The following is a 22012-nucleotide window of genomic DNA, read 5'->3' on the forward strand; positions in this document are numbered from 1 at the left end:
AGGAAAAGCAGCATAGTACAGTGCAAAAAGAGGTCATTTGGCCCATCGAGTTTGCACTGACCCACTTAAGCCCTCACTTCTACCCTATCCCTGTAACCCCTCCTAACCTTTTTGGTCACCAAGGGCAATTTATCATGACACGTCTTTGGATTGTGGGAGGAAACCGGAGCACCCAGAGGAAACCCACGCAGACACGGGGAGAAAGTACAGACTCCGCACAGTGACCCAGCGGGGAATTGAACCTGGGACCCTGGTGCTGTGAACCCAGTGCTACCGTGCTGCAATAGTTAATTTGTTGCACCACAGTCAGCGCTGCTGCGCAGGAGTAAAGTATAACACCTGCCCCTTTACCTCGTTCCTGTTCACCATGTAAGGACCTAAAGTGAGGCAGCACTTCACGTGCACCTCCTTCAATCTGGTCTATTGCATTTGCTGCTCCCAATATGGTAATTATACAGGGCTTTGGAATAGTGTGTGCAGTTTTGGTCTCCTTATCCAAGTACGGATGTTCTTGCTTAGGGACAATATAGTAACGGTTTACCAGATTGATTCCTGGAATGGCAGGACTGACATATGAGGAGTGATTGAATCAGTTAGATATTATCAGGACTTGAGAAGAATATGGGGGAAATTGCATAGAAACCTATAACATTCACACAATTAGACAGAACCAGGGTCACAGTACAACTGAGGATATGGGTAGATGGAGAAATTTCTTCACCCAGTGTGTACCCTGGGTCTCTGGATTACTAATCGAGTGACAAATACTGCAAGGTCAACGCCTTCCCAATGAATGAATGGTGAAGCAGGCTCAAAAGGGCCGAATGGCATCCTCCTGTTCCTATTTTCTATGCTTCTAAACTGCAAAACCAATCAGCAATTCTTTTCATATGCAGTATATAGCATTGCTCTCTTTGAAATTTGGCATTCTTGCATTTGTTCTGATGAATGCTAAGTGAAAAGCTTTTCAGCAATACTCAAGTCCAAGAAACATAAATATTTTTACTTAACATCTCAAATTTTAATTTAATCACAAGCTCTTATGATCTTGTTTTGTAATAAGACTACTGCAAGTCACAACCAAACATTTCAAAATAGTTTTTTAAAACTTTTATTACACTTGGAATATTTCAGGAGAATTTCCTTCTTACCACTCAACTAAAAGGGAAAATAGAAGCAAAAATGAAATCTGAAAATTTGAAGGAACATTATCACCAATTTCAAACTATATTATACAGATCCTGTTATAGAAACAGAGGAATATTATTGACTCAGAACTGTCAGTCCTGCAGACATGAAAACAAAAATGTCTAGAAGCAGCCAGTGTCACCATGAGGCTGTGCAGAATTACTGGTACATCCGCCAGGCTGCGCTCCCACCCATGCCCCCCATTCCTCCCACGTTACTCCCCATTCCCATGCCTCCAGAGTTGCTGTAGTATCCCCCAGCACCGTTGCTGCTTCCGCCGTGGCGACCTAGAATGAAGAATTCAATCGTAAAGCCGACAAATCATTTTAAAACAGCAATTAATGTTGCAAGTCTGCCAACTTATATAGAACTGGGGAAGTTGTGAAAAGTTTACTTTATGCTGCAAAATATTTGTCAATTAATCATTAGTTCTCATTTTACTCTAGGATACCTGTAAGTATTTTGGTTAAAACACTACAAGCCTTTTAGCAAAAAAATCCAACATCTAGACATGGATCCACATCACAACAAATGTGATTTTTATTCATTTGTGGTGCATGAGCATCTTCGTTGCCCATCCCTAACTGTTGTTTCAAAGATGGTGGCTTAACACTGCAGTCCATGGTGTGCAGGTACAGGGGATGTCAGGAGCAGCTCCAAGCATACCTAAAAATTAGGTGCCAACCTAGTGAAGCTACAACACAGGACTACCTGTGTGCCAAGCAACATAAGCAGCAAGTAAAAGACAAGAGCTCAGCAATTCCACAACAAATGGGTCAGATCCAAGCTCTGCTGTCCTGCCACATCCAGTCATGACTGGTGATGGACAATTAGGCAACTCACTGCAGGAGGCAGCGCCACGAGTATCCCCACCTTCAATGAACAAACATACATAGAACATACAGTACAGGAGGCCATTCGGCCCATCAAATCTGCGCCGACCCACTTAAGCCCTCACTTCCACCCTATCCCCGTAACCCCCCCTAACCTTTTTGTCACTAAGGGCAATTTATCATGGCCAATCCACCTAACAGCATGTCTTTGGACTGCGGAAGGAAACCCGCGCAGACACGGGGAGAACGGGCAGACTCTGCACGGACAGTGACCCAGCGGGGAATCGCACCTGGGACCCTTGCGCTGCGAAGCCACAGTGCTATCCACTTGTGGTACTGTGCTGCCCAAGAGCACATTCATGCAAAAGACAAGGTTGAAACAATCCTCAGCCAGAAGTGCCCGAGTCATCTCCAGTGGAAACTCCAGTCATCCAAGGCTGGAATCGAAGCCAGGTCCCTGGGGCAGCAGTGCCAACCATTGTACTGCCCTGACTGGAGTGTTGTTCATGCTGGTTGAATTGTTGTGACTGGTGTTAAGCTTGAATATTATGGAGAGTGTGTTCCACCACTGTCTTTTGGCTGCAGACAGAGTATCGCGCCACAGAATCCAAGCATTTTGTAGGTTTTGTAGCATAGTTCAGTGTGGGGTCAATAATAACCCCCAGGTTATTGACAGTGGGGAATTCAGTGAAGGCAATGCCATTAAATGTCATGGAAAGATGGTCGGATTCTCTCCTGTTGGGAGATGATCACTGCCTAGTGGCACATGTTACTTGCTTACCATACATCAGCCCAAGTCTATGTGTCCAGGTCTTGCTGCACTTGGACACTGACTGCGTCAGTATCTGATGAGTTGCGAATAGTACTAAACAGAATGAACTCATCAGGCAGCATCCCCACGTTTGTCATTTTTGCTAATTGGCCTACAATAGCCACAACCTTCTTTCGAGCGAGGTATGCCCATGATGCCCACTCGCTGCAATTCTGTTAAGACTCCTTCATCCCATTCATCTCCACTCACCATTCTTGGGTATGCCCTTTCGCACCAGTGACGGCACAGTGGTATACATGGGGAGTGAGTTGCCCTGGGAGACTGTATTGAGTGAGGGCCTTCAATACCCATTATCAAGAGCAGCTCAGTAGCATTATTACAGAGTATTGAATGACATAGCTGCTGAACTGGGTCTGCAGCAGATGGAGGGAACCAAGGCGGAAATCTACCCGTCGCAGATCAAGCTTTCCTGAACAGAATTGATAGGAGTGGCCACTGGATAGTTGGCTGTTGAGATGAAGTCCCATCAAGTTGTGTGGCACTACCACAATGCCAAATGGGATATATTCAGAGCAGATCTAGCAGCTCGATGAAGGACGTCCATCCATGGGGTGCTGTGGCCGATCATCAACAACAGGATTATATTCACCCACAATCTAACCTCACTGCCCATCACTCTGTTCCCTTTGCATGACAAGTGCAGGAAAGCACGCCAGAAGCAACACCTAAAAATAACAGTCCTACCTGGTGAAGCTACAAAGACGTACGTCAAAAAGCAGAAGCAGCATGCCAAACAGCAATTCAAAGCCCTGCAGTCCTGCCACATCCAGCTGTAAATGGTGCTGGACAATTAAACAACTAACCAGGGACGGTGCCACATTCTCAGTGATCAGGGAGCCCAACACAAGAGACAAAGCTGAAGCATCTGCAACCAAACGTGCAGTGTTTTTAAAATTTCATTCATGGAGCGTGGGCATTGCTGGCTAGGCCAGCATTTATTGTCCATCTCCAATTGCCCTCGTGGTGAGCTGCCTTCTTGTACTGCTACAGTCCATCCACCGTATTGAGGCAGCATTTGACTTAAGTGTGGAACAATTGAGCCCGAGCAAAAATTGGCGTCACTGGGAATCAGGATAACTCTCCACCGTTTGGAGTCATATCCAGCTCAATGATGGTTAAACTAGGCTAATGATCTCATTCCCAGGACATCAGCCAAGGCTCAACCACCTTCAGCTGCTTCAATGACCTTCCCCCTTCATAAGGAATTGGGGATGCCACTGATTTCAGCACCAGTCACGACTCCTCAAATACTGAAGCAGTCCATCTGCAGAAATATCTGGACAACATTCACGCCTTAAGTAGCAAGTAACCATTCATGCCATACAAGGGCTAGTCAGTGGCCATCTCCAACAAGTGAAAAATCTAACCACCTCCATGATATTCAACAGAATTCCGCAACACCAATATCCTGCGAGTTACCATTAACCAGAAACTGAACTGGACAAGCCAAGTAAATTCTGTGGCTGCAAGAGCAGGTCAGAGGCTAGAAATTCTGTAGCAACTAACTCACCTCCTGATTTCCCACCACCAGGCACAAGTCAAGAGTGTAATGGAATTCTCTCCATTCGCCTGGATGAGTGAAACTCCAATAGTAAACAAGATGCTGGACAACACCCAGGACAAAGCATTCCACTTAATCAGCACTCTCTCCACCACCGACATATTAGCAGCAGTGTGTACCATATACAAGATGCAATGCAGCAACTCGCCAAGGCTCCTTCAACAGCACCTTTCAAACCTACAATCTCTGCCAGCTAGGACAAGGACAGCAGATTCATGGGAACACCACCACCTGCAAGTTCCCCTCCAAGTCACACATCATCCTGACTTGGTAATATATCACCGTTCCATCACTTGTTGTGGGTCAAAATTCTGGAACTTCCCTGACAGCACTTAAGTATACCCGCACCACACGGACTGCATCGGTTCATGGTGGTGGCTTGCCATCAACTTCTCAAATGCAATTAAGGATGAGCAACAAGTGCTGGTCTTGCTCTCAAGGGCAGTCACACTCACCTCTAGACTTCAGCTCTTTTGTCCATGTTTGGACCAAGGCTGCAATGAGGTCTGGAGTGGAGTGATCCTGGAGGCACCCAACTGAGGTTATTGGTTTGTAACTTGACAACACTGTCAACAACCCCTTCCATCACTTTGGATTGAGAGGAGGTTGATGGGGTGGTAATTAGCCAGATTGGATTTGTCTTGTTTTTTGTGGACAGGACGCGAGCAATTTTATACAATGCCAGGTAGATGCTAGTGTTTTATGTGTATTGAAACAGCTTGGCTAGGGGCATGGCTAGCTCTGGAGCACAAGTATATAGTTCTATTGCCAGGATGTAGCAACGACCAGAGACATTGCAATATCCTCTGCTTTCAGCAGTTTGAGTAACAGTGTGGAGTGAATCAAATTAAATTGGTTGAAGACTGGCACCTGTAACACTCAGGAGGCGGCAGAGATGGGTCATACGCTTGACACTTCTGGCTAAAGTTGTTGCAAATGCTTCAGCCACGTCTTTTGCACAGGCATATTGAGCTGCTCCCATCACTCTGCATGGCAGTGTTTGTGGAGCTTCTTTCTCCAGTTAACTGTTCATTACCATTCACAACTAGAGCTAGATCGAATCAGCTGGCTGTGGAATTCCTTTGATCTGTTCATGCACACCACAAACCAGGAACACAATGGATAATCTTAACGGCAGGGGCTCTTGCACTGTAGACTGCCCATTGGGGCTCGAGTACCAAGGCAGCGTGGAGATTTTCTGTTCACCAAACAGTTTGCCAATGGGGCAGTTTTGCATAGTTTGGCTTCTCAGTTCAACTGGTTAATTGGGAACTCCCCTGGAAGTACCTATAATGGAGGATACTTTGAGCGTGCAGTGGTGAATGGTGGGCCAGTCCTAAGATTGGAATTGAGACTACATTTCACATGTGCACATGGTAACTTAATCGACAAAACCCCCATTCAAACACTCCCTCCTTCACTCTGGGGGGTCACTGTCAATCATAAAATGTGATCAGAGTGGGTAAAATCTTGAAGGTAAGAGTATCCATTGTAACTTAATTCAGCTCAAATATCATGCCTTCAAGTTGAAATAACAGACTGCAACTTTCCTTACCATAAGAGCCCATATTGCTCTGGCCCCCGTAACCAGCATAACTGGACATCCCATGGTTCCCCGAGCTCCCGTAACCACCCTGGGTCCCTGCAGGAGACAAGTAGTCTTTAGATACATGTACAGATTAAAAACATTGCGGAGCGAGCTTGAAATTCAACTCACCCATTGCATGGCCTCCATAGTTACTGCCATAGCCACCAGATCCTCCTCCCGCAGTGGAGTTCAAGAACAGCTCAATGTATCGATGTTCTGAAACAAGATCAACAACTTACACAAATGCTTTAAATCAAGAAGTATCTCCACATTTTTGCCGCAAAATATCCGGCAAACTACCTAAACCACGTAGCATTTACCCATGCACTATATCTGGGAACATTTGCACGCATTTAAAATACCCACTAGACTTGGTATGCTTGTAGATGGAGGTATGGTGGCACAGTGTGTGTGTGACTGGACTATAACGCAGATTTCAAATTACATCAGGGGCTGGTTTAGCACACTGGGCAAAATAGCTGGCTTGTAATGCAGCAGCGTGGGTTCAATTCCCGTACCAGCCTCCCGGAACAGGCGCCGGAATGTGGCGACTATGGGGGTTTTTCACAATAACTTCATTGAAGCCTACTTGTGACATCACTATTATTACATCACTACAATTTGAAAATTTAAATTCAATTGAATAAAAATCTAACATCAGTGAGTAGACCGCAATGCAATTGGTCTACGTTAAAGCCAATCTGATTTACTGATGTCTTTCACTGTCTGTGGAGTTTGCACATTCTCCGTTTCTGCGTGGGTCTCAAACCCAAAGATGTGCAGAGTAGGTGGATTGGCCACGCTAAATTGCCCCTTAATTGGAGAAACAAAAAATAAGTGTACTTTAATTTTTATTTTATTTTTTAAAGTAATTTAATTTACAATTAGGAGACTGATCATTGGTTGGGACTAGATTAATTTCCAACGGTGTATGGCATTGTCCAGGGGATTGAAGGTGAGAAACTTCTCTGTTTAATCAGATGTAATGGAACTGTGCATTTCAACACCTGGCAACCTCCAACAGGTGAACCTCCAGCTTTCCTGCTAAATGGACACAGTCATCACCCTCCAGGACAAATTACAAATCATTATTCGCAAAATAGTTCACAGAGGGCATGAGCAGCTGAGCTTACCAAGCACTTGTTCATTTATACACATTGGATCCCAGGTGGCAGAATGGGCCTTGGTTACATTTTATTTTGATCCAACACAGGGAGACGGTCCCCCCACGGGGATAGCACAGACTGGTGATAATTGGGAACCATTGCGTACAGCACATCTACACAAAACATTTAGGAGAGCCCAGGTGACTGAGTTAATGTTACAAACTCACGCATATGAGCCTTATCCTTAGACATAGCAGCTACTGCATCCTCATGCGTTGCAAATTCGACATCGGCCTCCCCTGTAGCTCGACTATCACTTCCATACTCCAGGTGGATACGCAGAGGATTCAGAGGGGAAAAGAACTACAGGATCAACAAGATGGCAAAATTAAATAGTAGAACTTAAACTTTATGAATTAATTTTAATGCATGTAAATGCTGAAAATAGCTTATGAATAGCTGTGATTTATCACTGAGAACCTACATGGGCGACATCATCCTCCCTTGCCCGGAATGGCAGGCCCCGCATGTGCACAAAGTGTCCATTCATGTAGCCTGAGCTGGCATCTCCAGCCCCTCCGTATCCATGGTTACCCATACCTTTCAACAAAACAACACATTTAATGTCATGAAGTATCCCAAGCCTCAGGAGCATTATAAAACAAATTATGCTGAGTCACGTTTCATGGCCAAACCTTGGTCAAAGAGGTGAAAGGAGGAATGTGGTCTAAATGTTAGTGCCAATGTGCAGCGAGTAGCTTACCGCGGGATCAAACATGACACCCAAGGTTACAATGACTGGTTTAATCTCAGACTTTTGGCAATGGAGCATGTAGCAGGGACTTGAAAGAATGGTTTTTGTCTTCCCAATATTTAATTTTGGAATTAATTTTGGTTCATCGTGTATTAAATGTCAGATAGTCTGATAATTTAACAACAGTAGTGGAGTGAATATGAGCGGTGAGGTAGAGCCGAGTGTTGCCAACATACTTGCTAAAACTAAAGGTGAATAAACCAGTTATTCCCCTTTTACTTTCATATCTGCCTTCTTTGGCTTTATGGGAGTGGAGAAAAGGGCCATGTCTAAGGGCATAGCAGGGTGAGAGCAATGGTTTTATTGGGGGCTAGATGGTTGTGACTTTGAAAGAACAGTGAGCGTATTGGGCATGTTATTCCAGGAGATAGTGTTGATGTGTGGAAGGGAAATGCGAGTGAAGGGCAATACAAGAAAGTGATCAGAAATGGCCTCACGAGAGAAGCAAGACCACATGAGATGGCAGAGCCAAGGAAGAAGCTGTGAATTTGGGTTGACGAATATGGAACCAAAGATTTATGGAGCAGAAGAGGAAAGTGAACTCGAAGAGGTAAAAGAGCATGATGAATTGACTTGGAGGTTGAAATCACCAAAGATGAGAAATTGTTCAGTCCAGAGGCTGAGAGACACTGTTAAGATCGTTCAGGTAGAAACACAGCAAAAATTGGAAGTCAAATTTGAAAATGTAATACGGACTGCACCATTCTTCCCATTATTATATGCCAATACCACCATCTGATAAGCGAACAGATTCCATTTACTGTGCCAACCATTTCCCTACCCATGCCCCTCCACAACCAATCAAATCCCCCTCCCCAAGAAAACACAGATAGAACAAAGATTAAATGTACCTCTGCTTCCTCTCATTGCTCCAGGTCCATCGTAATCATCACTGCCATAGCCATAGTTGTCATATCCATTGTAATCGTCATACCCACCATACCCTGCACAAACAACATATTAACAATGTTGTGGGTGAAATGATTACTGTGATCTAGAAAACATTCCCAATTGCTATAATCTTTAATCGCAAAGCAGGAAAAAATGAAGTGGGAAATTGGGTATTTTTCTTTGTTTTTACAAAACACAATGAATTGTTATGTAGAATTGGCTGCCTGAAGGGAATTTGAAGTATCCGTTCAAAAAGGAACAAATAAATGTTTGAAAAAACAGTTGCAGATTATTCAAAAGAGTGACAGGTACGATGGGCCAAATGGCCACTTTTTTTGCTCCATCATTCTATGTTCAGTAAGTTAGACATACGACAGTTCTACCATGATCCCAACAGTCTCAACCCTGTGTCCACCATCATATAAAAAGAATCACCATGTACAAAGTAATGTTAACAAATCTTAACTGCTTCCAATTAACATTTTTTTTAAATGCTCAAATCACTCATTTAAAAAAGACCTGAAAATATTGTCTCAAGATACCAACCCTTATTTTGAAATCATTTGGATGAGGGAGCAAACACCTATATTGATACTTAAAGACACGTTTAGAAACTGTGCTCAGAGCATAGAGATGGACTCTGGGAAATTTCTCACTCAACCTGTCCTGAAGAACAAAAGGAACAGCAGGAGAAGGCCATAAGAACTAATCTACATGTCGATTGGTTTAACCAGGTCGGTCAAGGCAACCTTGAGGAGGAGTTTATAGAATGTATCCGCGATAGTTTCCTAGAACAGTATGTAATGGAACCTACGAGGGAACAAGAGGTCCTAGATCTTGTCCTGTGTAATGAGACAGGATTGATTCATGATCTCATAGTTAGGGATCCTCTCGGAAGGAGCGATCACAATATGCTGGAATTTAAAATACAGATGGAGGGTGAGAAAGTAAAATCAAATACTAGTGTTTTGTGTTTAAACAAAGGAGATTACATGGGGATGAGAGAAGAACTAGCTACGGTAGACTGGGAGCTAAGACTTTATGGTGGAACAGTTGAGGAACAGTGGAGAACCTTCCAAGCGATTTTTCACAATGCTCAGCAAAGGTTTATACCAACAAAAAAGGAGGACGGAAGAAAGAGGGAAAATCGACCGTGGATATCCAAGGAAATAAGGGAGAGTATCAAATTGAAGGAAAAAGCATATAAAGTGGCAAAGATTGCTGGGAGATTAGAGGACTGGGAAATCTTTAGAGGGCAACAGAAAGCTACTTAAAAAGCTATAAAGAAGAGTAAGATAGAGTATGAGAGTAAACTTGCTCAGAATATAAAAACAGACAGTAAAAGTTTTTACAAATATACAAGACACAAAAGAGTGGCCAAGGTAAATATTGGTCCTTTAGAGGATGAGAAGGGAGTTTTAATAATGGGAAATGAGGAAATGGCTGAGGAACTGAACAGGTTTTTTGGGTCGGTCTTCACAGTGGAAGACACAAATAACATGCCAGCGACTGATAGAAATGAGGCTATGACAGGTGAGGACCTTGAGAGGATTGTTATCACTAAGGAGGGAGTGATGGGCAAGCTAATGGGGCTAAAGGTAGACAAGTGTCCTGGCCCTGATGGAATGCATCCCAGAGTGCTAAAAGAGATGGCTAGGGAAATTGCAGATGCACTAGTGATAATTTACCGAAATTCACTAGACTCTGGGGTGGTCCCGGTGGATTGGAAATTAGCAAACGTGACGCCACTGTTTAAAAAAGGAGGTAGGCAGAAAGCAGGAAATTATAGGCCAGTGAGCTTAACTTCGGTAGTAGGGAAGATGCTGGAATCTATCATCAAGGAAGAAATTGCGAGGCATCTGGATAGAAATTGTCCCATTGGGCAGACGCAGCATGGGTTCGTAAAGGGCAGGTCATGCCTAACTAATTTAGTGGAATTTTTTGAGGACATTACCAGTGCAGTAGATAACGGGGAGCCGATGGATGTGGTATATCTGGATTTCCAGAAAGCCTTTGACAAGGTGCCACACAAAAGGTTGCTGCATAAGATAAAGATGCATGGCATTAAGGGTAAAGTAGTAGCATGGATAGAGGATTGGTTAATTAATAGAAAGCAAAGAGTTGGGATAAATGGGTGTTTCTCTGGTTGGCAATCAGTAGCTAGGGGTGTCCCTCAGGGATCCGTGTTGGGCCCACAATTGTTCACAATTTACATAGATGATTTGGAGTTGGGGACCAAGGGCAATGTGTCCACGTTTGCGGATGACAATAAGATGAGTGGTAAAGCGAAAAGTGCAGAGGATACTGGAAGTCTGCAGAGGGATTTGGATAGGTTAAGTGAATGGGCTCGGGTCTGGCAGATGGAATACAATGTTGACAAATGTGAGGTTATCCATTTTGGTAGGAATAACAGCAAACGGGATTATTATTTAAACGATAAAATATTAAAGCATGCCGCTGTTCAGAGAGACTTGGGTGTGCTAGTGCATGAGTCACAGAAGGTTGGTTTACAAGTGCAACAGGTGATTAAGAAGGCAAATGGAATTTTGTCCTTCATTGCTAGAGGGATGGAGTTTAAGACTAGGGAGGTTATGTTGCAATTGTATAGGGTGTTGGTGCGGCCACACCTGGAGTATTGTGTTCAGTTTTGGTCTCTTTACTTGAGAAAGGGCGTACTGGCACTGGAGGGTGCGCAGAGGAGATTCACTAGGTTAATCCCAGAGCTGAAGGGGTTGGATTATGAGGAGAGGTTGAGTAGACTGGGACTGTACTCGTTGGAATTTAGAAGGATGAGGGGGGATCTTATAGAAACATTTAAAATTATGAGGGAATAGATAGGATAGATGCGGGCAGGTTGTTTCCACTGGCGGGTGACAGCAGAACTAGGGGACATAGCCTCAAAATAAGGGGAAGTAGATTTAGGACTGAGTTTAAGAGGAACTTCTTCACCCAAAGGGTTGTGAATCTATGGAATTCCTTGCCCAGTGAAGCAGTTGAGGCTACTTCATTACATGTTTTTAAGGTAAAGATAGATCGTTTTTTGAAGAATAAAGGGATTAAGGGTTATGGTGTTCGGGCCGGAAAGTGGAGCTGAGTCCACAAAAGATCAGCCATGATCTAATTGAATGGCGGAGCAGGCTCGAGGGGCCAGATGGCCTACTCCCGCTCCTAGTTCTTATGTTGATCAGGCTTCAGGAACTCGAGTAAAAGCCTAACAAGACAGCAAAACTAACAAGACAGCAAAACTGAGTCTGGCCGCAAAATCTATTTTTTGCTCTTTTAATGACAAATCTTTTTTGAATGCTGGGCTGAGAGAAAGAAAAGTTAATTGGTAATCATCACTCTACGTTACAATATTTCTACCATAGGCAAAAGGATTTAGAATTTGTTTTGATGGCTTGTTTGTATATTGTCAGGAATCACAGATTTAGACCATACATGACAGAGGGAGATATCTATGCAACTGAATGTGCGTCTTCCTTTCTATTTGTTCCCCGGTTTTGACACCCATCCACCGCGGTCCATTTACTGCTTTCTATTTTGATCCAGGGAATGATATACCCATATGATAGGAAGTGCACATCTAGGCAGAAACGTCCAATCAGTTTTATGTAGCACAAAATCAACTTAAAGAGCTCCATTCAACATGTGGAGCCATAAATGCAGATAATATATATATTATTTTGCATATATTTTAAATGCATTGAAAAATAAATTATATTTAACCAAAACTCACCACCACTATATCCTCCGCCTCCACGTCGCATTCGGTCATATGGGCCTCGCTGGGGACCAGTGCCATAGTAACCACCTCGTCCCACTGGCCGGTCATATGGACCCGGTCTCTGCCCCATTAACCTCTTTGGTGGATCATAGTACGCTCTGACCTCACCTCTGCCGCTTTTAAAGATCTCAATATATCTAAATCATAACGAGTACAGATTAACATTCAGGAGAAACACTATTGCAAAAGATATTCTAGATAGCAATTAATAAACGGAATGTAAAATATTTAAATTCATGCTTGTTTACTGAACAATCTACTAGCAATTTCTAGTGCACACTGACACTACACAAATTTAACATTGATTCCTACACAACATAGATTGTTTTAACTTAAATGTTTTTCAATGGAGCAAGCATATTGTTTAAAGTTGAGCAATTACTATTTTTGATATATTAATGTTTGAACCATTTTGTTAAGCAAGTAATTTCCTCAAAGCTTAGAGATCAAAAAGTGGTTTGGATTTGAATGCATGGAAGTATGATTAATCATAACATAATCGCGATGGGTGTAGTTACAATAAATTACTGTGAATCATCTTGGGCATTCACTGATCTGCAGCTTGAAAAAAAAAAGGGATAGGAGAGCTCCAGATGAGATCTGGGTCCCAAAACTGGCAGCTCCAGAAGGGGACATGACGCACCAGGCAACTTAAACCAAGGCTTATAGGAAGCGGAGGGGGTGGCAAGGACAACTGACAGTGTAGTGATGATGCAAGCAAAAGTAACACGAGTGAGCAAGCACTGTGCTGCCAATGATGGCAAGGTATATATGGGGAAAATGAAACATTACTGCCAGTGCACCAAATCAAAAAAAGGCTCAAGCACCTCAGACATACACAGCACTCCAAATCTGAGTTGTACTGGGATACAAGATCACACAAGCCACCCAGAATTTGAGGCAGCTGTGAGACCTTTCAAACAAAAACAGGCAAAACATTTGTAAACCATTTTGCTGGATTTTTGTTTTGTATAATTCAATTTTTCTGAATGTATTCATAACATATTCACTACTTTAATTGGCACAATCAAAATCAAGCTACATCTGTAGCTTTTACCAGGGACACTCAGAATTATAAACAGCTCTATAAAGACCATCTTATATTTGTGTACGAACATTATTCTGAACTGAGTGCAAAGATCAGTTGTGTAGTCCCAGCCTCAGTGTCATAAACCAGCACCCAGCGTTTAAACTTGACTTTAAGATGAATAACCAACCCGTCCGTCCATCCCCACCTGTGCCCTATTCTTTCCTTGTGTTTCCCCAGTGCTTTTTCTGCTATTTCCTTTGAAGCAAACTGCACGAAGGCCTCCCCTGTGCTTCTCCCCTGGTAGTCCATCGGCAAAGTTATCCCATTTGGCACGATTTCCAACCCTTTAACCCAAGGACAAAATAACCCCGTCAAGGGGAACAATATTAAATGATGCACAATTCCCAACAATATCTACAAATATATAAAAAAATTTAAAACCCAGTTACCAACAGATAAAAATGCAAAATACTTATAGATCTATATATAAAATGTCAAGACAGTTAAAAACATCTTTATGATCCAACTTTCATATTGATTTATAAAAGTGTTCAGCTTCAAAGTAATTTATTAAACAATGCATTTTAGCTTCAAAACTCGTTCCAATTACAACACATGAAAACCAAACTGCTCTGGTGTATGGCAGTATGTGATGGAAACAAACTCGATTCTTTTTTTCAACTCAACTACATCAGATAATTAAAAATAACATTCCAGTCACAGTGCAGATACTCTGTTGTCGGTGAAGTTACAGTTCAGTACCACATGTCATAAACATAAAAATGTATATTGCAGTATCTTGTTTGCTTTAGACAACACTTTTGTCTTAACATAAATCCAGTAAAAGTACAAGTTGCAGTTCTCGATTTTGCTGTCATTTAAAGCTTTAAACTTCAACTATAAATACCACAGTTCATAAGCAGTTAAACATTTCAGATAACTGGACTCTTTAAAAAGTTTGATACCATTTATCCATTATAAAGAAGATCTAATAATACACAATTTTAACAGCTGAGTGAGTGAAAATACCTGTGAAAAACTGGACAATTTCCTCCTTACTGCAGCCAAACGGAAGCCCACGTAGTCGCACTGTGCCATCGTTGGATGTGTCCGGTTGGCTGGTACTGTTATGTTTTAGAACCCAATCCATCTCACTACCATTAGATTTGAAGACTAAGGGAAAAATAGTACACATTTGTATATAAGACACAGAAACCGTTCAAACCTCTAAAACTTCCTAGCAATTCAACACATGGTCCAGATGAGCCTGACTACACAAGGCCTATGGTGTAACACCCACATCCCGACAGAATGAAATTTTAAAAAACTAATATCAAAATAGTCACCCCATAAAACTTTTTGAACAATGTCCTACTGTTTGCAATGCCAGATGTGTTATTTGATAAAATTACAGCCTCGCTATCCCTAGATAGTTTGCCTCGAAGGACAACCACCACCAAGGCAATCTTGAAAGAAACGCTACCATATCGCAGTGATCAATTTCCGTTTGTAGTTATTTCCTAGAGTTTCCATCCATCACAGTTATAGTCTCAGGAAGGGAAACGGCCAGAGTTCCTCTATAAATCTAATTGGCTGGGCCAATATTTACTGCCCACCCCTAATTGCCTTGAGGGGGCGGTGGCGAGTTGCCTTCTTGAACAGCTGCAATCCATGGGGTATAGGTACACCCACAGTGCTGTTAGGAAGGGTGTCCCTGGACTTTGACCCAGCGACAATGAAGGAACGGCGATATACTTTCAAGTCAGGATGGTGAGTGACTTGAAGAGGAAATTCCCAGTGGTGTCCCCAGATATCTGCTGCCTGTCCTTCTAGTGGATGTGGGAGCCTTGGTGAGTTCCGGCAGTGTACCTTGTATATGGTACACATGGCTGCCACTGTTCAACAGTGGTGGAGTGAATGTTTGTGGAACAGGTGCTGAGCAAGCCTGCTGCTTTATCCTGGATGATTTCAAGCTTTGAGTGCTTTGGAGCTGCACTCATCCAGGCAAGTGTGAGTATTCCATTATTCTCCAGATTTGTGCCTTTTAGATGGTGGACAGGTTTTGGGGGAGCCAGGTGAGTTATTCACCACTCGATTCTGAACCTCTGGCCTGCTCTTGTAGCCACAGTATTTATGTGACTAGTCTAGTTAAGTTTCTCGTCAATGGCAAGTCCCCCACCCCAATAGTGAAAGATTCAGCAATGATAGTGCTATGGAAAGTCAAAGGGTAATGGTTAGATTTTCTCTTGTTGGAAATGAGTATTACCTGGCACTTGTGTGGCACTTTGCTATTTGTCAGCTCAAGACTGGATATTGTCCAGATCTTGCTGTATTTGGACATGGACTGCTTCAGTCACTGAGGAGTCACGAATGGTGCTGAGCATTGTGCAGTCATCAGCGAACATCCCCCTTCTGACATGATGGAAGGGAGGTCATTGACAAAGCAGTAGAAGATGGTTGGGCCAAATACACTACCCTGAAGAATTCACTGCAGCGATGCCCTGGAGCCAAGATGATTGACCTCCAGCAACCACCTTCATTTTTGCCAGGTGACTCCAACCAGGAGTTATCCCCCCCCCCACCCCCAATTCCCATCAAGTCCATTTTTACTAGGGCTCCTTGATGTCACAAAAATCCAATAATAAAGGATCCAAATCTATCCTAGGGAAAGATAATCAGAATCAACTACATTCCTGTAAGACCCATTTACCAGCTGTACAAACCCCACTTTGATTTGTTACCAGGTGTAACAAATTACCACGTCAACATTGAGAGAAAAAGGGGCAGCATGACGGTGCAGTGGTTAGCACTGCTGCCTCATGGCGCTGAGGACCCCGGTTCAATCCCAGCCTCGGGCCACTGTGTTAATTCGCAGACTCTCCCCATGTCTGCGTGGATCTCAGCCCACACAACCCAAAGATGTTCAGGGTAGGTGGATTGGCCATGCTAAATTGGAATTTAAAAAAAAAAAAAGATCTTTCAGGAATGAAATTGGGATGACGTCTAAATGAAAAGGGTGCTCCTGTTTCTTATCAAGGCTCAGTCCCACCCTCTACAGGCCGTCCGATTGTTCTTTCGGCCTCCCCTCCATATTTGCATAAAAACTGTTCAGCTGTAACACGTTCCAGTTCTGATGAATGGTCACCAACTGGAAATGTTGAATGTTTCTCTCCACAGATGCTGCCCGCCAATTGAATACATCCAACAGCCTCACAGTTGCAATCAGTTACCGCAGCATACACTCAGAATTAAATCTGCAATCTAACTGGTACATGGCCCAGCCTAGCCTCGAGTGACTAAGCTAGAAAGTTATATTGTTTGTTATTTTGCAGTGACTAGCCTGCAAGCTTTCAGTCTCACCCCCAAAAGATCTGCACCACATTCCCAATTCAGATACACTCACATATACAGTGCTCTTCAACGAAGCAAGTCTTGAGGTGCTCCATTTGGTTGTTGAACCCAAGTAGAGAAGGAGGGGACAAAATGAATACATAGCCAAAGAGATGAGCTTTAAAAACTAGATAGGCAGCAGAAAAATCCAGAAGCCAGGGTCAAAGACTAAGAAGAGAGTTCAAGAGTCCACATACTGCCTTTAGTTAGGAGTGGACTTTGTGTCCCACATATCTTAGCTTTCACACAGTATGTCAGCAACAAAGGCAGTTGACTAGAATATACAGAGACTCTAGCACCAGTGCCACATTGTCTTGGTTGAACTGTGCTATCAGCAAGTTTGACCTTGCTGCCAAGCTACCTGGGCCACTACTCAATACAGAACGGATAGTTACTGACCTTCGATATACCTGTGGCCCATATACTTCCGATCTTTCGCCAAAGCCTTTTTGAAGTCTTCAGCATTACCCAGATGCACGTAAGCTTCACCGCTCGGGCGACCCTCTTTGGAGGTGGTGAATTGCACCCCACTCACACCATTTGGAATTTCACACTCTACAAAACACAAAGAAAATAACTGTAAACATCTACTACTCACAGCAGCAAGCAAAATTAATCACAACCATGTGATGGCTACCTGAGAAGAACCTGGTCACTTCATCTGGTGTACACGACCATGGAAGGCCACGCACTCGGACAACATAGTCCTCTTCCTTTGTGGGAACCTCGGGCTCTTTCTCTGTAATCACAAACACTAAATAGTAGCTGGCTACAGGTTGCAGCCAAAAGTATTCAAATCGTCATAAAATAAAACAACACTGACCTTCTTCAACTTCTGGCTCCAAAGTGGTAAAGATTTCTGTGAAACAAACATTCAGATTTAGTTTTAGATCTCAGTGGAATTACATTAATTAACAAATCACTTGGGAGTCAGTCCCTGCACATTTGGTTTCAACCCCTCACCGGTACTTTACAGGATCAGCAGTCTCAGGGTGCACTTTGGCCTATTTATTATGTCAACGGTGCAATTGCTGTTCCTGCACATAAAACAGACCCCGACCACTTCACATATTCCTGTTCAGAGCTCTGTCCCAGTCTCCACATGATAAAAGCATGGCTGATCTGAAAGCTCAAACAGAAATACCCCTTTAGGGACCCTGCTGTGCCTCACTCCAGGCACAAGGGTCTCGAACACATAACACAAAGCTAACAGTTAATACCGAGGGAGAGCCGCGCTGTCGTGCGGTCAGCACTGAGGGCGGGCCGCACTGTCGCAGGGTCAGTACTGAGGGAAAGACCAGCAATATAAATGTCGACGATGCTGCAAAAGCGGGCGCTTCGTCAGCCAATATTCATTCCTTTAAACCCCATCAGTGAGTGGGAATAGCTCACTCTGTGCCGTTTCATTCTCGGACTCGGGCGGCCCAAATTCGGGACACGGAGTCGGGCGACACCAAATTGAGAGTGGGCCAGGAATTAGCGTTAACTAGCAGCTCACAGAGGCCTCGCCCCGGCGGAGGGCTGGCCATCAAACCCGCACCCTCATGACACATCCCGGCGCCCGGCAAGGCCCCGGGACAAGAGGGTAGCATTGGGTCCGAGCTCTGCAAGTATCTCGTTACTGATTACCGTCTTCCTGCGCCATCGTGTCGTACCAGTCAGACCCTCAGCGTTCACAAAGCGGGCAGATGGCGGCGACGACCTCACTCCAACAACCGCACCCAGCAACACTGCACAAAATGGCGCCGGCGCCAGCCGGTTTGGTTGCAAGTCTCGCGGAGCGACTGCCGTCGCCCCGCCCACCGAGCAGCGTGACCCCGCTTCCTCGGCGGCCATTGGTTCAGAGCCTGCCACTCACCCGCGGACCTGCCAGGCCATTTGCTCGGAGCCTGCCAATCACTACGAGCCCCCCCCCCCCAAGTGAAAGCCCCTGGTGCTGGGGAGAGAAATTTCTGGAAATAGTCTGGAGGATTAGTACCACCTGTGGAGAAGGAAAAACAAATTCAGGTTAATAATCTCCCACCAACACTGGAAAACTTTAGAGATATAGCAGGTTTTTAACAAACATAGAAAAGGGAGAGAAGAATGCAATGTAGGTGAGTGAGAGGATGGAATGGAGCAGACAATCCGTGACAAAAGGGATGATGGTGAAAGGAGAGTCCAGCATTTTGCTGATGGCTAATCTGAGGATATTTGGCCTGTCATTTCCAATTTTCCCTCTTCCTCCTTTCTGGAATAGTGGTGTTACCTTTGCTAACTTTGCCATGTTATAAATGGTAAAAGAAGGATTAGGGAATGAATTGATGAGACTTAGAACATAGAACAGCACAGAACAGGCCCTTCGGCCCTCAATGTTGGGCCGAGCCATGATCACCCTACTCAAACCCACGTACCCACCCTTTACCCGTAACCCAACAACCCCCCCCCCCCCATGATCACCCTACTCAAACCCACGTACCCACCCTTTACCCGTAACCCAACAACCCCCCCCCCCCAACCTTACTTTTATTAGGACACTACGGGCAATTTAGCATGGCCAATCCACCTAACCCGCACATCTTTGGACTGTGGGAGGAAACCGGAGCACCCGGAGGAAACCCACGCACACAGGGGGAGGACGTGCAGACTCCACACAGACAGTGCCCCAGCCAGGAATCGAACCTGGGACCCTGGAGCTGTGAAGCATTTATGCTAACCACCATGCTACCCTGCTGCCCCATGCTACCTTGCTGCCCCTTGCAAGTAGATAAATCCCCCTGGACCTGATCTACATCAAATATTCAAAGAGGTGGCCATTGAGATAGTAGATACATTGGTGGTCATCTTTTGAAATTTTATAGACTCTGGAATTGTTCCTGCAAATTGGAAGATGGCAACTGATCTTGTGCCCTTGTTTATGAGTCACTGAAAGGTACAGCAAGCAATTAAGGAAGATGGTATATAGGCTTGTATTACAAGATATTTTGAATACAGGAATGAAGATGCCTTACTGCAATAATTTAAAAAACATTTAAAGTGCCCCATTGTTTTTTCTAATTTAGGGGCAATCCACCTATCTTTGCGTTCTGGGGATGAGACCCAGGCAAATACGGGGAGAATGTGCAAACTCCACAGTACAGTGACCCCGGGCCGGGATCGAACCCAGGTCCCCAGCGCCGTGAAGCAGCAATGCTAACCACTGTGCCACCGTGCCGCCCTATCTAACTGCAACTATACCAAGCCTCCTTGAGATCGCATGGAGTATGCTGCACCGTTTGGGCTCCTTACAGAAATATATGCTTGCCATCGAGGGAGCGAAATAAAGGTTCACCAAACTAATTCCAGGAATGGAGGGATTGACTCATGAACAAGGGTACCCAAGTCCATTTGAAGTTAAACACTTGCCAGCATCTCACCATTTAATAAATATTCTCTAATTCTGTTTTTCCCACCAAAGTCACATGTCTCTACATTGTATTTCATCTACCAAATGTTTACCCACTCACTTAACCTCTCCAAATCCCCCTGAAGTGCATTCGCCTCTTCCTGACAACTCACACTTCTATCTAGTTTTGTGTCATCTACAAATTTGGAAATATTACATTTAATCCCCACATCCAAATCATTGATTTGAATTGTGACTAGCTGGGCTCAAGCATTGATCCTTGTGGTACTCCAGTAACCACAATTTACATATCTGAAAATGAACTATTTAGTCCTACTGTTTTCTGTCCATTAACCAGTTCTCAACCAATGCTTGTATATCCCCCCTGATTTGTTATGCTCTTGATGTAGCACAAGCTGCTTCCTTGATGTACACTCTGACAAAGGAAGGTTCAGACTTGGAGATAGCTTGAACACATTTATTAAACTGTTAACAATTCTCCTACTTGGATTCAATTCTCCTGTTAATCCTGCTATAGCTACTCAGACTGACGAACCAGTCTGCTACAATCCACATGGTGGGTTTCAATCAACCCTGTGTATTCACTAAGTGTCTCCACTGGAAAGAGGCTGAGCATGTGTGCTGTGTCCTTTTATATGGGTTATATGGGTATATTGGTGTAATGCCCTCCTGAGGTAGTGTCACCTCTGTGTGTCTTGAATGCCCATTGGTCGTGTCCTATCTTTTTTTTTATAAATGTTTTTATTCAGTTTTCATATTTTATATTGAACAAATTACAAATTGTTAGGAGAGAAAAAAAACAAACAAACACGCAAAAATTAACATACATATTTACAGGTAAGCATCTTCGTAGTAGTAACTGCGCCCGCCCCCCCCTCAACATGTTTATTTAGTTTGGTTTTGGGCCTTAGCTAGCCATCGAACCCCCGTAACGAACCTGTAGCCCCCCCCCCCCCCCCCCCCCCCTCTCCCGCTACCTTCCCCCGACTATTCTTCCTCTTGTACATTGGCCACAAATAGGTCCCGGAACAGTTGCATGAATGGCTCCCACGTTCTGTGGAAGCCGTCGTCCGACCCTCGGATGGCAAATTTGATTTTCTCCATTTGGAGAGATGGTCGTGTCCTATCTTACTGGCCTATTGGTTGAATGTCTGTGTATCATGTCTCTGGTGCTCCCTCTAGTGTCTAGCTAGTCTACGGGTATTTACATTAAACCCTTGAAATGAAAATCGCTTATTGTCACGAGTAGGCTTAAGTATATTAAGTAGTATATTAAGTTACTGTGAAAAGCCCCTAGTCGCCACATTCTGGCGCCTGTCCGGGGAGGCTGGTACGGGAATCGAACCGTGCTGCTGGCCTGCTTGGTCTGCTTTAAAAGCCAGTGATTTAGCCCAGTGAGCTAAACCAGCCCCAGCCTTTTGTATTTACAGTGATGCACATCACCACACCTCCTCCCCCACCCCCCACCCAATCCCATGTGCTCCAACTTTGTTCACAAACCTCTTGTGACCATATCAAAAGATTTCTGAAAATCAAAAGGTTAAATAGACTGCACCTTTATTCTGTGGCGTTCAGAAGAATGGGAGATGATCTTAAAAATGCGGTGCCCA

General features: G+C 44.0%; 1 protein-coding gene across 5 annotated transcripts; it reads right to left on the reverse strand.

Moving 5' to 3' along the window:
• Positions 1 to 1093: 1093 nt before the first annotated feature.
• hnrnph3 (heterogeneous nuclear ribonucleoprotein H3 (2H9)) lies at positions 1094 to 18805 on the reverse strand. 5 transcript variants are annotated; one of them, XM_038821606.1, is made up of 13 exons: positions 18673 to 18805; positions 17841 to 17876; positions 17655 to 17756; positions 17417 to 17572; positions 14657 to 14800; positions 13833 to 13971; positions 12550 to 12734; positions 8774 to 8866; positions 7593 to 7708; positions 7336 to 7471; positions 6132 to 6218; positions 5965 to 6056; positions 1094 to 1475 (listed from the first exon to the last, which is right to left on the reverse strand). In XM_038821606.1, the coding sequence occupies exons 4-13, from the start codon at positions 17436 to 17438 to the stop codon at positions 1311 to 1313; spliced, it is 1179 nt and encodes a 392-aa protein (XP_038677534.1). In that variant the 5' UTR covers positions 17439 to 17572; positions 17655 to 17756; positions 17841 to 17876; positions 18673 to 18805; the 3' UTR covers positions 1094 to 1310. The 5 variants fall into 5 exon arrangements, with proteins under 5 accessions (XP_038677534.1, XP_038677531.1, XP_038677529.1 ...); XM_038821603.1 differs by having other exon boundaries at positions 5970 to 6056; positions 18647 to 18801; XM_038821601.1 differs by having other exon boundaries at positions 18647 to 18801.
• Positions 18806 to 22012: the final 3207 nt, after the last annotated feature.

The sequence above is a fragment of the Scyliorhinus canicula genome, chromosome 16 (assembly GCF_902713615.1).
Source record: "Scyliorhinus canicula chromosome 16, sScyCan1.1, whole genome shotgun sequence".
In the NCBI taxonomy this organism is placed as follows: Eukaryota; Metazoa; Chordata; class Chondrichthyes; order Carcharhiniformes; family Scyliorhinidae; genus Scyliorhinus; species Scyliorhinus canicula.

Excerpts from the sequence above, each read along its gene's own strand:
- hnrnph3 (XM_038821601.1), bottom strand. Across the intron at positions 14,801-17,416 it reads GGGCCACAGGTATATCGAAG|TCTTCAAATCTAATGGTAGT; the intron begins GTCAGTAACTAT and ends TTTTTCCCTTAG. Across the intron at positions 7,709-8,773 it reads AGCAATGAGAGGAAGCAGAG|GTATGGGTAACCATGGATAC; the intron begins GTACATTTAATC and ends TTTTGTTGAAAG.